This window comes from Amphiprion ocellaris, chromosome 23, assembly GCF_022539595.1.
Source record: "Amphiprion ocellaris isolate individual 3 ecotype Okinawa chromosome 23, ASM2253959v1, whole genome shotgun sequence".
NCBI lineage: Eukaryota > Metazoa > Chordata > Actinopteri > Pomacentridae > Amphiprion > Amphiprion ocellaris.
The window spans coordinates 13,518,911-13,535,616 of NC_072788.1; the positions used below are offsets into that span (position 1 = coordinate 13,518,911).

General features: G+C 37.0%; 2 protein-coding genes and 1 long non-coding RNA gene across 3 annotated transcripts; all 3 read right to left on the reverse strand.

Moving 5' to 3' along the window:
• Positions 1-4,057: 4,057 nt before the first annotated feature.
• LOC129348209 (uncharacterized) lies at positions 4,058-6,050 on the reverse strand. The gene is made up of 3 exons (XR_008600681.1): positions 6,000-6,050; positions 5,761-5,811; positions 4,058-4,348 (listed from the first exon to the last, which is right to left on the reverse strand). It is a non-coding gene; the product is annotated as an uncharacterized LOC129348209 (long non-coding RNA).
• A 259-nt stretch (positions 6,051-6,309) lies between these two features.
• On the reverse strand, positions 6,310-9,691 carry LOC111571717 (signaling lymphocytic activation molecule-like). Its single transcript, XM_055007958.1, has 4 exons — positions 9,613-9,691; positions 8,423-8,728; positions 7,409-7,702; positions 6,310-6,493 (listed from the first exon to the last, which is right to left on the reverse strand). The coding sequence occupies exons 1-4, from the start codon at positions 9,689-9,691 to the stop codon at positions 6,381-6,383; spliced, it is 792 nt and encodes a 263-aa protein (XP_054863933.1). The 3' UTR covers positions 6,310-6,380.
• Positions 9,692-9,847: 156 nt separating this feature from the next.
• On the reverse strand, positions 9,848-16,691 carry LOC111571718 (uncharacterized). Its single transcript, XM_035950377.2, has 13 exons — positions 16,550-16,691; positions 15,275-15,390; positions 14,989-15,024; positions 14,578-14,850; positions 13,578-13,856; positions 13,150-13,425; positions 12,175-12,477; positions 11,722-11,838; positions 11,613-11,628; positions 11,442-11,533; positions 11,311-11,354; positions 11,155-11,212; positions 9,848-10,983 (listed from the first exon to the last, which is right to left on the reverse strand). The coding sequence occupies exons 2-13, from the start codon at positions 15,306-15,308 to the stop codon at positions 10,976-10,978; spliced, it is 1,536 nt and encodes a 511-aa protein (XP_035806270.2). The 5' UTR covers positions 15,309-15,390; positions 16,550-16,691; the 3' UTR covers positions 9,848-10,975.
• Positions 16,692-16,706: the final 15 nt, after the last annotated feature.

The following is a 16,706-nucleotide window of genomic DNA, read 5'->3' on the forward strand; positions in this document are numbered from 1 at the left end:
AGCTGGGATAGACTCCAGCCCCCCACAACTCTAATGAGGATTAAGCGGTGTATAGATGATGGATGGATGGAGTAGGTAGCGATGGAGGAACTGTTTCAGTAGAAGCCCTGGAATTAAAAAGAATAATTTCCCCTGAAAAAAAAAACAAGCACAGCTGCTTTATTTTGTTATCCAAGCCTTTGCAAATTTGAGAATTTCACCATGTAAGTTGCTGCCCAGAGGTTTGCTGTTGTTTCCCAGTGAAGGGGATTTTGAACATGGTAACACATGGTAGGCTTATAGCCACAGTCCACATCAAGAGAGTCAGACTATTGCTCTCTACCAGGCAAACAAAATGTCTTGGTCAATCAGGAAATAATTCTGGTTGAAAGCACAACTAGTGTAAATTAGTCAAGAATATGTCAAGAATAAAAAACAAAACAGTATTACTGAAAAGTGCTACTTATTTAAATAAAAATCTGCGTTTGCATCCAGTTTGCTCTGCAGTGCATGTGTCTGTGCTTGCACAACAAGGCCTATAATCGTACATCTTCCAGCTCATGTGAGGTCTTGTGTACTTGTCAACAGAAGGAAGTGAGTTATGAGCTAGCCAGCATCAAGATAAAGGCCGCTGCTGTGCATTCTGCTAATCGTGGCCAAAAATCATTTGTGAGTTCCTTTAAAAAGAGGATGCATGGCCACGATGGCCTACCTGTTCTGTTGTGACCAGTTCAACCTGAATTGCAAACAGGAAGTGAATCTGCGATGTAGGGGCCTGCTGTGAAATCTACAGTACCTTTTAAACATATTCACCCCCTCTGGAAGTTTTTTTTTTTGTTTTTTTTTAAAACAGTCAAAGTTTCAGCAGATTTCTACAAAGTACTGCTTATTAATTAAAAACATAAAATGGGAAAAAATTGTGATTGCAGGAATATTCACCCCCTTTAAAATGACTCACCTATTTCAACACAAGTGAAGCCAGTTGATCCTAAAAGTTGCACTGTTAGTGGAGATCATCGTAGTGCAGTGAATGTGTCTCAGTGATTGTAATATGAAGACAGCTGTGTCCTCAAAAAGTGAGAGATTGTGCAAGAAAGAGGTCACCAAGATACCTATGACACCTCTGAAGGAGCTGAGACGGGAGAGACGGTTCATACAGCTGTTGCTTGTTCTGCACTAATAAATGCTCTATGGTAGAGTGGCAAAGAGAAAGACACTACTGAAAAAAGCTCATATTAATTTAAGACAAGAGTTCACCAGAAGATATGTGGGAGACTCTGAAGTCAACTGGAAGAAGGTTCTTGGAAGCAAAAGTTGAGCTTTTTTGCCATAAGGCTAAATGTTAGGTTTGGCAGACACCAAACACTGAACATCACTACAACACAAGCAACAGCAGCAGCATCATGTGAAGCATGGTGGTGGCAGCATCATGATGTGAGGAGGATTCTTGGCAAAGGTGGAAGGTAAAATGAATGCAATAAAGTGTAGGGAAATCCTGGAGGACAACCTACTGTAGCCTGCAAGAGAGCTGTGACTTGGGAAAAGATTTATTCTCCACAAATGAACCAGAGCATAAAGCTAAAGCTGCACATGGGGAATGAACTGGAGTGGCTAATGCTAAGTCAAGGCCTCAATCCAATCATATGAACTGACAGACTTTGAGCAGTTTTAAACAGACTCAATGCTGTAACCAGAGCCAAAGGTGCATCAACCAAATTAGACTTAAAGGGTCTTAATACTTCTGCAATCACTCATTTTATATTTATTGACACTACTTTGTAGAAATCTTTCTGACTTGAGTTCTTTATGATATAGGAATGGCTCTTCAACAAGAACCCTTAACCTCTGTGACGACTGCAGTGTCTGAACAGTTAGCAGTGGAAGTGGTTTTGCTGGTCACATAAAGTGTGAATGTGAAGAACAAAAAGAGAGAGCTTACTGGTAGCATATCAACAGCTCATGTCTCTGCACCGGTCGTCTGTTGCACTGCATGCAATGGAAACCTGACCAACATCAAGGCAATGGCACGTTTACAGACGAACCCTGCCGGGAAACAGACGATGTTTCATACTTGCCTAAACTGTTTCTTCTCCGGAAAATCACACCATTTTTCTAACCAGTGAACTTTTCTTCTAAAATGGTGTCACACTGGAAAGTACCAAGTGAGTTTTAGCATTCTAGTGCCATGGCTGTCATTGTTTTCCCTCTATAAATGTTAAATAGCATCATAAATATGATCTAATTGTTTCATTTACATTTTCAGGAAACCACCAATATTTGCAGTGTTGTTAACCCTGCAATGGTGTGACTTTAAGGTTGGTCAACAGATACACAGACAAAAATGTCTCTCTAACTGTAACATAAATTACTATACAACTCCAATATTCATTATCCCCAGAGGTTGGAGCTTACTTTGCTGAATTCCTTGATTTTTTTAAAAAAGATTTGTCTTGACAACAAACAGATTACCCAGAAATTCGGTATGGATGGTGCTCAGGGGACAAACTAACTTTGGTGATCCACTGACTTCTCCTACAATGTCACCAACAGATCAAAAGTCAAGCAACCAACAACTCTGGTTCATGTCTGAAAACTAACTGAAAGGTATGTTACCTTTAAAAAAAAAAAAAAAAAAAAAGTCTAAATGACTCAGTTTAACTGCCATGAACTGTAAAAACAGAAACAATCAGATTTTCAACCTTCTAGCAGTGTTTTCGCTCTCTAACGTGTCATTCCATCAGGAAATGTAAGCAAATATGGGAAGAAAAAACAAAAGTAATATTTAATTAAAAATCACTTTAAAAAAAAATTGACTAAAGTAAACCCTTTGCTTTAGTAACATTGTGAGAAAATACTGTGATCCTCAGGTCTGCTGTGAAGCTATTAGGGCCTTGGCTGTAACCAATAGCCACGTGACAAAAATTCTACGATTTTTTGAACTCCTAAACTCCTATTTGTTCTTACGCAGAGCAGACGGGACAAGCAGGGAAACAAATGAAAAATTACGACCTTTTAAATATCTATAGTATGTGGAGCCCCCATTTTATTCCAGTATGGGTAACAACTGCTGGCACCTGGAAAAATGTTGTAAATGTTCATTTCAGATTGTTTCCGATTTTTGCGAAATAGATAGTCAAGAATCTAAACATTCATTCATTATCTATACACGGTTTATTCCTCCTTTATTAGGGTCACAGGGGGGCTGGAGTCTATCCCAGCTGACTTAGGGTGAAGGCAGTGCTAACCACTGAGGCACTATGCAGGCCCAAACCTAAACTTGCTTTTTTTCTGTTTTTTATGATGCATGGCCTAACTTTTTATATTTTGAGTTACCTCTACTTGTAGCCATGTTTTTGCTGGTTCTATAGAGGTGCAGGACTTTTATTACAGAGAAAAATGAGCCCACAGTGAGGAAAAAATTGATAGGAGCAAAAAAAAATAATAAAAAATAGCCAAAAACCTGCTTGGAACTAAGCTAAACTAAGATGGGAAAATTTAAGGCAGCCCTTAAGTTGACATGTATGAGAGGTCATTTATTTCCTTTGTTCTGAATAGGATATGATCAAGTGGATTTTATGAGCGTGTTTCTTTTCTTAGGGCTCTTCATACACTGGACTCTCCCTTTCTCTTCTCTGTCACAACATTTTCAATTTAAAACACAAATTACCAGTAGGCTTACATTCGGTTAAAAACATGAAGCAGCACCAGCTGAGCTGTCCGGCTGTTTCATTAAGCATCTCCTGGAAAATACTTGGTGACACCCTGAAGTGTCACACTAACATGTTTACTGACATTTCAAAAGAAGAAGTGACACAATTCCAATGAAACAATGCTGGCCAGTGAGTCATTAATGAAACAGAACCAAGATGGAACAGGCAAAGACACACCCTGAGTGTGAAACACGAACCAGACGAGTTTGAAAGTGCATATCAAGTTATCGTACAGTTTCTACCAAGTTACACCTCCTCATTCTATAGAATATTTGAGATAAAAGAACAAGCAAATTTGTGTATTTACTTTTTGACACTATTGAGTTTATTGAAGAAAGAGAGAAAATGAGGAGAAAGATGAGGGAATGACTTGCAGTGAGGACCCAAACCAGCCAGGAATCAGACCAATAAATAAAAGATAACACACATGGTTGTAATCATGTTCAAATCTATAACAAAGTGTGATGTAAAACCCTGCTTGCCCAAAGGAAGGAGAAATAACTGATGAAGTTAATCCACAAAGCTAAATTTGCTTTGTTAAACATTAAACATGGACACAGATGAATTCCATCTATATATGCAGTGGAATTAGAGCGCAGTGAACAGAGGGAGACTCAGAGGAAAAACACAGGGCGCCATCATGTGGCTAAGACGTAAACCTGCAGGCAGAAAAGAATCATATCAGTGTTTTGGATGAGTCAGGGAAGTTGAAAGGAATATGCATGCATGTTCCCTGAAATTCTCTCTTTAACAACCAATCATAAACAAAGAAGATTCTCATTGTGATCCTTCCTTTTGTAGCGTCTTTCATTGTAAAGTCAACATCCTGCTACTAAACCTGCAGCCTGTCTGACTGCAAAGTTACATCAAAAACTTGCCTAACATGATAATAACACTTTAAATGTTGTCATCAGTGCTTTTCTTTTTTTGTTAATGACCGACCTGGAACCAAATCAGAGTAAGAAGAAAATTAAAAAACTGAGGAGACACAAGATTTTTGGAAAAATTGCTGGTTTCCTCTGATTCATTCATTCATAGACACGATGATCACCTACAGCATGAACCCTTAGATGCATCACTGATTGGACCCTACACTCTTCCATAAGTGGGTCAAAAAGGCCCCGTATAAGAATCAGTGTGTTTTTATGCCATTTTTGTCATTTTGATCAGGAATAATAATGTGTGTTATTGTTTGTGTTATATTTTGGTCAACAAAAAATGATTTCATATTCGAAATATGTTTATTTTTCTTTTTTTAGAACAGATTTTGGCCATTTTTGATAAATGAAAAAGAAGAATATTACACAGAACAGCAATAGAAGAACGTCAATGTCCATTTTGCTGACATTTTTACACTCTTTTCCTCCAGCTGTTGCTGCTCTCCATCCCTCCAAGTTTGTGCACTTCATCACCTCTTATGATATTACCAGTGATAAAGAGCTTGGGGTAGTAATACAAATACTCCAATTTCTTTAAAAGTATAAAAGGCAACTTAAAAATGTAAATGGAATGATATCAAAAACATGTTTTTTGAGGAATAGCTGGAAAATGAAGTGATAAATACTTTTCATTGCAAAGATATTGCAAGAAAACAACCTCACCCACTTATGCATTTAAGGGTTAACACTACAATGTCATCAAGAGCTTGATTAGACTTTAAAATGATCCCCAGTTTCTCCTGATTGTGTGTTAAAAATGAAACATCAGAATCCAAGATGCACTACTCTGCACCTATACTTTTGTATGTTAAAAACTATCTGTAGCATTTGTTTGGGCCATCATATCATGGATAAAACAGTAAATGAGGGAAGAGAGGGTGTATGACAGAGCAGTAAACCTTTAACAATCTGCACCAACATGACTAGAAAAGAAGATCAGCAAAAAACTATTCTGCTTTTTTTTTTCTTTGTCTACTCATTCTCTTCATCAAGATCTTTGGTCTGAATTGGCGTTGATGCAGCGTTACTGTATTCATCTGGTGGTCCACATGAAATAAGAAGGTTTTTATTGAACTCCTTTGCTTAAAATATATCCTTGAGTTATTCAACAGCTTAAGAAGTTTATACTATACCTGCAGCAGTGTCTTCACAGCTTCTCATTGTTTCATAGACTCAACCATTGCCTACAGATCAGAGAAAATATTGAAAAATCATGTGAAACAGAAACACTTCAGGCCCATGATACAACCTTAAACTTATCAAGGTATCAGAAACTGTTCTTCATTAGACTTTAACATGATTTTACAGTCTCTAAGGTTCTGTATTCACTGAATTCCTTAAGTTATTCCACTTTAAGAAGCTCAAACTCTACCTGTTCAGCATCTTCAGAGCCTCTCAGTGTTTCATAGACGCTACCATCACCTGCAAGTCAATCAGGGAATGTTTGTGAGTGAACAAACATCTGCTCGACTTTTTAAATGCAGATTTTTCGTCTGCAGAGAGCAGTGAGATGGCAGACTGACCGTGGAGAAGAGAGGAGTAAACATGCTGCTCACTTTGATCCTGGTTGACGGTTTCAGACTGTGTGAGCCTAAAATAAATACAGAATGTTTAAAAGTAAAAAAATCCAAAAAGAACCTGAGTTAAAGATGAAACAAAAAGCGTGTCCACCAACCTGTTACACCGCGCATCTGTGAAAGAGACAAGTTGTTTCAGTATTTTTTTGAATAATCAGAGTCGTACCGAACTAACATCAGCAACAAAACACCTCACCTTTCGACCTTAGGAAGTGCAGCAGCGCAAGCAACAGCAGAATCATCAAAATTCCAAGAAACGGCCAAATAATCAGTGAGACAAGAGAAGATCCTGCGGTTAGAAATATATTTTGTGTTAATTTCTTCTTGCATTTCCCGAGTAACATGAGTGAAAGGTAGGAGATCACTTGAGGCAATTTATTGGACTTCATTTGGAGTCATTTGTTTTGTTGCTAAGTCACACAACCTTCTTTCTGAATAATAATTATTCAAAAATTATTTATTTTACAAAAGAATCCTAAAAAGAAGGGTTCGCAAAGTGTCTCCACCGACAAAGCAGAAGGCAACATGACAATTAAGATGAAGTTCAGACAAAAACACTATAGATGCAAAACAATGCTAAACTCAGGATGTAATATAATGTTAAAAAATACAAGCAAAAATAATTAAAGCAGTGTTTAACAGTAGAAAAATAAGACTGTCATTGTAAATTTACCAAACAATTTTAATTATTATGGTTAAAATCCCACAATATTACAACTGAAATTTGGTCTTTCAGCAAATTTAACTACATTTTAAATATGGGCTTCAGTTATGATGAATTATTATCAATGAATTTATGATTAAGAAGTTCAAATGAGCAAATAAAACTTCACAATGCTTACAAACAAATTTACCAAGATGTTAAAGACTCTGGTTTCACGCTGTTAAGCTAAAGTTTGTGGGGTTTAGGTCTAATCTGCCCTTTAACTTATGCTCTTTGGAATCATCCCGTCTTTGTCAGCAACTGTTAACCCTCCATGTTTCCAAAACACCATTTGCTTTATAATTTAAATGGACAGATGTGGAAATCGTTTAGAAATTCAAAACCGAAAGCATCACAAAACCAAATGTCATGCTACACGAAGTATAATCCGAGATATTTTTGAACATATCTGAACATAAATTGCAACACAATATCACTGTAAAAAACAAATGTGAAAATTCAATTAACAACTAATGTACTATAGTAATATTCTGTACGTACCTTCATCTTGTGGATCTTGTGGTAAGGAAGTATCATTGTTACATTCAAACGTTCTGAATGCAGATTTCTCACTGACAAAGTTGGAAACTGTGCAGGTGAATGTGGTGTCTCCATCCTCCTCTCTCACGACATGATGCAGTTTGGGTCCAGTCCGGGTTTGGTTCCCCACAGTCCAGTTGTAGGTGACAGTGCTGTCAGAAGAGGCACTGCACTCCAGCAAAACTGTGCAGGATTTATCCAAGGCATTGTGGGTGGCATTGATTATTTTTAGGTCAGGCTTCTGAGTTATGGCTTCTAATGGGATAACAGAGAGAGAGAAAAACAATTACCTTCAGCATTGCAGCTACAGACATGTGCTGTATGTCTAAAGTGTAACTACTTCCATCATTAACAACAGAAAACATCTTTTGAATCAAGTTATCCTGGATAAAAACTGTTAATTCCTGTGTGTTGTTAACACCTGATCTGAACAGCTCAGACTATGTTGAGCAACAATCAGGAAAAATCAAATGGAAACAGAGATCTTGACTGATACAGGCTCGGAGAACCACACGATGGCAGTCAAAAGGAAAAGCATTAAAAAAAACAGCCACAAAGGAATAATATCGTGGACCACAACCTGCACTGGTAAATGAATTTATCAATACATCATTTTAAAATGTACCATACAGGGAGAGTGACTTTAAATTAATACATGATAAGTGAACTCAGAGCTTTGGATTTGAAATATGATAGCACTGCCTTTTTTGAGAGCAGTTGTGTGAATTATTTTGGGATGTTAGGCGGTGATATGAGACACAACCAGCATTTCACATTAATGTGTGATAGTAGCTGAGAGAGCACAGAAATACGAGCAGAAAACATAAAACCTCATGTGTTCAGTTCTCTCAGCTACCAGTGTGGTGGAATCTATTCTACATGTAGATGAATTGATCAGTTATTTAGGTGTAGCTGATAATGAGTTATCATTTTAATAACAGTGATTAAGTTACTCCAAAAAAGATGGTGTCTTACCATGAACTTGCAGAGTGATGATGACTGTGCCCCTTTGCTGCTCGTTCACCTCTGAGATGAAACTGAAATCACCTGAATCTTGTAGAGTCAGTTTTCTCACTGTTAAGCTAAAGCTTGTGAGGTTGAAGTCTACTCTGTCCTTAAAATGATGTTTTTTTGAAACACTCCCATCTTTGTCTGCAACTACTAAACCTCCATATTTCCAATACGCTGTGGTGACACCTTTAGTCGGTAAATATGATGAAAGCTGCACAGTATCTCCAACTTTCTTATGAATGACACGTTTCCCATTGGAAGCCTCCACATCTGAAACATACAAGCAAAGAGCAGAATTTAAAATCTATGTTGGACAGTTGGAACAAAAAACATTTTTACTGAATGTGGTGAAAACATATCCTCTAGGTCTAGTGTGCAGAATCTAACCAGTTATGTACAATAACAGAAACTAATACACAAAATGTAGAAATCAATCAGTAATGTCATTCTGCCTGGAAAGGTGAATTAACTCCTAACACATACTCTGGAATATGTCTTTTCACCCACAAAGGGGCCACGTAGAATTTAACTATTGTCCCTTCATATCTGCTGCTTAACTGCAGGCAGTAAGGATGAAATGACCAACAACCACAGAAGAAATGCAGATTTTGTAACCAATGCTGGTTACACAAAGGTAACACAAAAGTTGGCTCTGTTCTGCTCATGAGTACGTCGGTCAGTCAATTACTTTATATGTAGTAGTGACAAACTACCAACACAATATTAAAACACTGACAGTGAGGTTTTAAATATTTAGATTCACTTCCCTACTTGTGCATCTAATCTAATGTAGCCACCACCTCTCTTATTCCTGCCAAAGCATTTAAAGTATAGGCTGTATTACAATATAATATGTCGGAACACTGTACAGAAAACCAGGAAACAACAGAATAGACTTCCTGCTGACACAGTCAGAAAAGTGCCAAACAAAGAGCCACAAAATACAATATTCTGTCTATTCATCGGTCAGAATCCTACTGCATTTGCAAACCCAAAAGAAGAAGAAAGACTTGAGGTCAACGCAAGGTAACCGTTTCAGAAAATAAGAACATAACTAAAATATTCTGCAATCTTGGCCAAGATGCTGCAGGAGGCAAACAAATATTGCTCATGACAGTAAACATCCACAGCTCGATTAGCAAAGGTGCACGTACCATGGAGGCCAAGCCCAAGAACCAGCACAGCAATGTACATGACAACTCTGCACAGGGAGCTAATGTGACCAAAAGCCATCTTGTGACAGTAGCGTGAACGTCTGTTTCCTCCTGTGGCCTTGTTTCTCATCTATCTAGCTGTGAATCAACAACACTGACCACAGAAAAAACATTAAGCGAGGGTGGAGAGTGGGGGAGGTTTCTGTCAGCGAAGAAGCAGAACACGTAGTCGAAGCTGGGTGTAAAAATTTAATCATGAAAGTTACACAAAATGTACATTACATACAAATGCACTGGTCTGCAGTGGTTTTATTGTCAGTGAAACAACAATTGTCTCAGGTGTGAACAGGCCTTTAAAAAAAAACCAAGTAGCCAGACATGTAATGGGGAACTTTTCAGCAATTGTTTTAGGAAATTCAACAATGACTGTTCAGTTCACCTCATTACAAATTCAGAATGCAATAAAAGAAAAAAAAGAGATGCAGCCAAATGTAAAATCAATAGATAAAATAATGACATTTCTACAAAATTCACTGATTTATATACAGAATAACTCTCAATATAACCTTACTGTATCCTCATAGTCTGCACATTTCTCTTTATATACCTAAAGGATAAATGTATACAGGTACATAAACGAAGCTCTGAGGAGGCACAACTTTTTATCAGATAAAATTCAGGAAAAAGTGAGTTACCTAATTTCTGACAATGATACTCAATACCACTTCCATTGTAAGCATTATGCTCATCTTCTTGGCCTGAAATCTAACGTAAAAATCTGCACCATATGTGAAACATTTACATCTAAGAGGATAAGCTTGGAATCAAAATGGTGACAAAAGTGACATCTTTCATATTTTAGAACTTGTTTTGACCAACGATCTATCCCACATGCTGGTATAACCCTTTAAATTCATGCTCAAAGTTGATTATAGAAAAACTGTGCTGAACAAAACAAGACTGGCTTTCGTGACATCTGACATTGATGTAAAATTGATTTGGTTGCATTGCTAAGAAATGCTGGAAAAAATAACACATTCAACAGAAAAAAAAACAGTGACCTTCTCCATGTACTTCAAGGGCCTTTAACTTGGAAAATGTGTTTAATATGAAGGTAACATTTTACAAGGCTTCATTAATGTACCTGCTGATTGTGAGGTGGTGAATTGAGCGACACTGACTCTTCTGCTTAACACAGTTACTTATATGGTCTTATTTATCTCAGATACTACATCAGCATAAACACAAAAGCAGTATTAGCAGTTTTGCCATGTATAAATGTTATCAAACACATTTAAACTTGAATGTTGTTTTTCACATTGTTGCCACTCAGTCTCTTCTTCTGCTGAAGAGTCACTTGATTTTATGGACCTGGAAGAAGCTACAGTTAGTACATCTGCATGTCATCATTCAACTGCCAGCTGTCAAAGTGGTGTCCAACAAACAACGCGGGATACACAGACACGTTTGTATCTATATTTCAAGATTTGCAGGTGCAATGACAATTAATAAGCTATTATAGTTAATATCTTGTATACTCACTGCTCTTATTAAGTCCTTCAAGCTGACGTGACATTATTGTAGAAGTTGGCTGGTTCATCTGTAAAAATAACGTTATATGAATCTAGTTCAGTTGATTCCAGGAAATATAATATCTGGCAGCTCTACATTAATCAAAGGTTATACTGTACCACTCACAGAATTTCCAGAACGTCTGATTGTCTCATAGGCAGAAGCATCACCTACAGATCAGTGAAATTCAAGACAGTATTATATTAGTTACATGAGCTGTCTGACATTTTGGTGAAAATAAAACAGTAAAAGCTGACCGTGGAGAAGAGATGAGTAAATTTGACTTTCATTCTGGTTTACTGTTTGCAGCGTAGCTGAGGCTTGATTCATGTTCTGAGACTGAGAGAGCCTAAAGCAAAAAGAAATAAATAAGGATCACGCCAAGTATTGTTGTAATGCTCAGAGTAAGTGGAAAGTGTTGCACCAACCTGTTACAATGTGGATCTGTGAAAAAAAAAAACATAAAAAATATTGCATTTTTTTAATGTTTAATTTTAGTAAATTTTGATTGAAAAAATGGAATGGAAAAGATCTCACCCTTCATCTGTCTGCAGCAGCACAGCAGCAGAAGCAGCAGGATCATAGTCAGGAAAATTCCACTAACCAGCCCAGTGATCAACGGGTCTGTAAATGAGGAGCTTTCAGGACTGGAGCCTGTATGTATGAATTGACATAAAAACATATTTCATTTATATGACAGCTTTTATGCCACCATGAGTTGCAAAAATTATCAGACAATGATACTGAGGACTCCTATCACATGATCCCAAGACAATGAAATGAAAAGACAAAATTAAAGCAGATGCCAGTGTGAAAATTCACTGGGTGACAAAAGTTGTGCTGATTGTTTGAGCAAAAATGTGTACAGCTAAATAGAAGTGGACATTGTTGTTTTTTTTTTTAATTTGTGGAGATTTGCTTGCTAAAGTAAGACTGGAACAACTACGATGAATAGAAAGGGATAGAAAGCAATAAAAGATATAAACTGACCTCCAGACCAGACAAACGTAGGTTTACTGTAATAAGTGTAATACTCTGGGTCTCCTCTTCCAGCTCTACATCTAAATCCTGCTGTCTGTGTCTTTCCATGAATAATGTAGGAATCTTGTTCAGTCCCACTGATGCTACCAGGCAGCAGCTCATAACTGTAGGAGGTTCCTGATAGATCAGGAACAGCTTTATACCAGTAGAACCTCCATCCTGCAGATGGATGTTCAACCTCACAGCTCAAAATTAATGAGGCTCCAGGACTCAGCCATGATGGAGACACACTGAGGACAGCTTTGGGTTGATCTGTTGGAAACAGATTTTCCTATAATTAAAACATGTGATGTGTTGTTGGTTGATACACTGTTGGTACATGCAACAGTGGGATCCTGTTTAATGGCTCGTTCAGAGTTTAATAAAAAATTAAAATAAGGGGCATTTTAACATGTTTTACATTTGTTTAATTTTAATGAGACAAATTGAAGAAAGAATGGCAAAACATAACGCAAACAAATTCCTTTTTCAGTGCAGGTTTTGATTTTAATGCTAAATTTTACTTTCAGTACCAGCATAAAGTCAATCCTCTGGCTCCAAAATAAAACTAATGTGAAAAGTCCAGAATATTAAATAGTTCACCTTAGCATGACAGGAGTTTAAAAAAATGATTAAAAAATAAATAAATAAATAATAATAATACTATATATATATATATATATATATATATATATATATATATATATATATATATATATATATATATATATATAGTATTACTTAGTATTATTACAATTATGCATTACTTTGATACTGTGCAAGTCACACATACAGAGCAAAAGTTGTATAACTACTCTATCATGTTAAGTATATTTAAATCATGTTCTGATCTGTTAACTGACAGTGTGACTAAAGGAGAAAATCCCTGTAGACCTGGAATACATCCTGTGTAGTGTGACAGCTTCACACAACACAAGGACTTACCAGATACTGACAATGTGATGGATTTACTCCACTCAGTTGAAGAATAGGAGTCATCTCTGGGTCTACTCCTACACATGTAGTCTCCACTGCTGGACTTAGAAACTCTGAATGTCTGGTAATTATCATCTGTCCAGTGTACATAACGCCGAGGTCGTCTCCATTCATACACCCACTGGGTGGTTTCACCTCCATGGATCTCACATGTCAGAGTGATTCTTTCACCTCTGAACATCTGAGTCCAGTCTGGTTGTCGTCTTAGAACAGCCTCATTGGAAACTGTTTTCAGTTGGGAACAGGTAGAGAAATTAAAAAAAACAAAAAAAACAAACACAATATCAGCAGAAAAAAATTAAGATTTTTGTTTCATCACATTACTAATTTCAATGACAAAAGCGTGTATTATTCAAAAACAAATTGACTGAACTCACGGGTTTTCTCAGTGGTGACCTCATCACTTATATCAGTGTAGTAAACTGGTTTTCCTCTTCTTCCTCTGCACTGATAGATTCCTCCTTGTGAAACACTGATAACTGTGTTTAGTTCATCATTTGTTCTAACTGGATCCACCAGAACTTCAGAGGTTCTCTGAGTACGTCTGAACCACTCATATTTCCATCCAACAGAGTTCTGCACAGAGCAGGTCAGTATCACACTGCCTCCTACTGATATGGTTGTTGTGTCTGCTGTCAGTGTGGCTTTGGGTTTAGCTGTAAGAAAAAGCAAACAAATAAAAACAACATGCAATTTTTCTCATGGCAATGTAAATTTTTTAGGAAAATAAACTTTGAGGTATGTTTTCTTTTCACATTAGCTCTAAATTCATCATCTTCATGTCTGACTCACAAACATGAATTGTCCTTAAAATGTATCATAACTAATGGTTATTTTCTCTGCAACTTAAAACATTTTCAATCAGTGATTTTTGACCATTTCAACACGGTGATAGAGCTTCTGCTTTCAAGTCTCAATTGTCATAGTTTTACAGATTCTCCATTCTGCTGCTTGAAAAGTCACATTTTCTGTAAATAAACACACTGCATGACTGAAAGGTACATAAAGACGTGTTACTTCTACAGTGGTCTGTCCTGTTTTCAGTTCAGAGGGAAATTATCAGCTGCTGTCACCTATAATCAGGTCAAATTCTTGATGTGGAAGTTGCATATTCCATCTGCTACAGCTGTTATTATACAATGAAGAACGTTGTTAATTGTAGTTGGCAGTCGGAGCTTTTTAGCAAAGTGTTTTCTCTGACAAAAGCTGGAAAAATCCAGTGGTCCCTGTCAAAGTGTAATGTTTCACACTATTTCAAAAATGTATACACAATAATAATAATTCAATGTAAACTGTATTGTATAATTGGGATGAGTTTATGAATAGGAATCGTAACTTTGTGTTGTTGGTCATGTTGATAAAACATGAAAGACTCACCTGAAACAGTTAAAGAGACAGTGTTACTGCTCTTTGTAGAATATGAGCTCCTCCTGCGACCAACACACTGATAATCACCACTGTGACGTGCAGACAGAGGTTCTGATGTGTAGCGTTGATGTGTGTTGTAGCAAGTATAATCTCGTCCATCCTTGTTGATCTTGTATTCCCAGTCAGCATCGTCTCCTTCGTTCATGTCACATATGAAGGTCACAAACTCTCCAGTAAAAAAAGTGGACCAGTTGGGGTCAGTCATCAGCACAGCATCTAGAACTGAACACAAACGTGAACTGACAAACTATTTTAGTTTGACTCTACAGTATGTATGGATATATTGATTAAAATAAAGTCAGCTAAAGACTCATCCTCAGTGGATGAAATGAAAGAAAATAAATTAAACTGAGCCGTTACCTTGAGCATGTCCATAGTAGAGGAATGTATTCAGCACTGAAATAAAGATGGAAACTTCAGATATTACTAAAATGAAACAACTTGGGATCTATGACTGACATTCACAGTGGAATATGAAACAAGTTTAATGTATAAAATCTGTCTAATAATCACTGTGATGAACCAATAATGTGTTTCTGTGATGATTTAACTCAGTTCTCTGACTCTACATCAAAATATTTCACTTTCAATAAATCTGTCAACAAGACTGAAGTAAAAGAGTTGGTAAAAAGTATCTGGTACTCACAGTGTAACAGCACAGACAGCAAAGTGTGTCCCATCTTCAAATCCAGCTCTGACGCTTTGACACTTGTTGTTCTGTCAGTGAAATACGTCCACTTTGTACCAACAAGAAACAGCGAACTGTGAGACAGAAGAGTTTCATATCATCATAGCATCAGAAGTTGTCTGAGGAATGATTTTTCTGTCTGATAAATGTCGTAACACTTCCGTCCCTATCTAAAAAAACAACCAAAAAAAAAGCTCACTCCACTGTTGGTTCGACCACAGAATATTTAGACAAGGTGAAACTTCCTTTCCGGCTTCTGCAAATACAAATAAGCTGATATTTGCTTTTTAAATAAAAAAGAATCTGATCACAAAAACATTAAAGTAGAGACAACTTTGATCAGCTAGGATTAAATATTCTAAGTGTCTATTTTCACTCATCACATCACACATTGTATTTATTTGTGCAGGTTATACTGGATGGAAACAGCAAGTTTCTACAGTGATGTGCAAATGTTTGGGCACATCTCAACCACATATCTGTTACTGTGAAAGTCTCAGTGACAGCAGAATTCATGAATCCATCATTTATGACAAGAGGTCCAGGTCCTGAGGAAGAAACACAGACCCAAACCATCACACTACCACCACCATCTTTCACTGCTGGTATCATGTTCTTCTTGTGGAATGTAGTATAAGATTTACATGTTTTCTCTATTTGTAGATAATGTCTCTCACTGTGGGTCTCTGGAGTCACAGAGCTTTAGCAATGGATTTATAACCCTTTCCAGAATACCAAATGTCAACGAATTTTATTTTGCATCTGTGCTTGAATCTCTTTAGAACATGGCATCATGTGCTGCTTGTTGAGACCCTTTAGCTACTTCACAATACTAGACAGGTTTTATTTAGTGATGCTGAGATTCAACAGTCCTGGCAGTAATCATATGTAGGTGCTGCTGCTGAAACTGAACCCAACTGTCCTATGAATTTGGTCATGTGGTTGATTGACAGCTCAGGGAGCAAATACTGTTTCACAGCACACAGTGTTAACATAAAGATCATATTATGACGTAGCCATATTCACCTATTCACTGTTAATTTCATGTGAGGACAACAACAACCTGTACTTCATGTTAGAATGTAAAAATAAACACTCACAGTTCACACTGAACATCCTGTTTTAATGCTTCAGCAGAAAAAAGCCAACTATCTCTGTTTTAATCAGCTTAAGTGACACCTTTTTTTCTAGTGCAAAAGGAAGAACAGATAAGTTAGTTTTAATCATACTTACATTTTACTGACATCCAGCTCTGTGCTGATGTTTGTCCTGAAAACTCAGACTTGTAGAAGCCTTCGTCTGACTTTGACACTGCAGCAATGTGCAGCTCTGTTCTGGGATCATTTTGGATGCAAAGATTATTTTTAAAGAAACCAAGATTGGAATCACA

What these genes read in the sequence shown, in the direction of transcription:
- LOC111571717 (XM_055007958.1), bottom strand. Translation starts at nt 9,691, where the DNA reads ATGGCTTTTGGTCACATTAGCTCCCTGTGCAGAGTTGTCATGTACATT. An exon ending in TCTTGGGCTTGGCCTCCATG is followed by an intron (nt 8,729 to 9,612) that starts GTACGTGCACCT and finishes TGTATGTTTCAG; the next exon opens with ATGTGGAGGCTTCCAATGGG. An exon ending in ACAAGATCCACAAGATGAAG is followed by an intron (nt 6,494 to 7,408) that starts GTACGTACAGAA and finishes TTCTAACCGCAG; the next exon opens with GATCTTCTCTTGTCTCACTG.
- LOC111571718 (XM_035950377.2), bottom strand. Translation starts at nt 15,308, where the DNA reads ATGGGACACACTTTGCTGTCTGTGCTGTTACACT. An exon ending in GGTCACCACTGAGAAAACCC is followed by an intron (nt 13,426 to 13,577) that starts GTGAGTTCAGTC and finishes AACTGAAAACAG; the next exon opens with TTTCCAATGAGGCTGTTCTA. An exon ending in TTACTCATCTCTTCTCCACG is followed by an intron (nt 11,355 to 11,441) that starts GTCAGCTTTTAC and finishes ACTGATCTGTAG; the next exon opens with GTGATGCTTCTGCCTATGAG.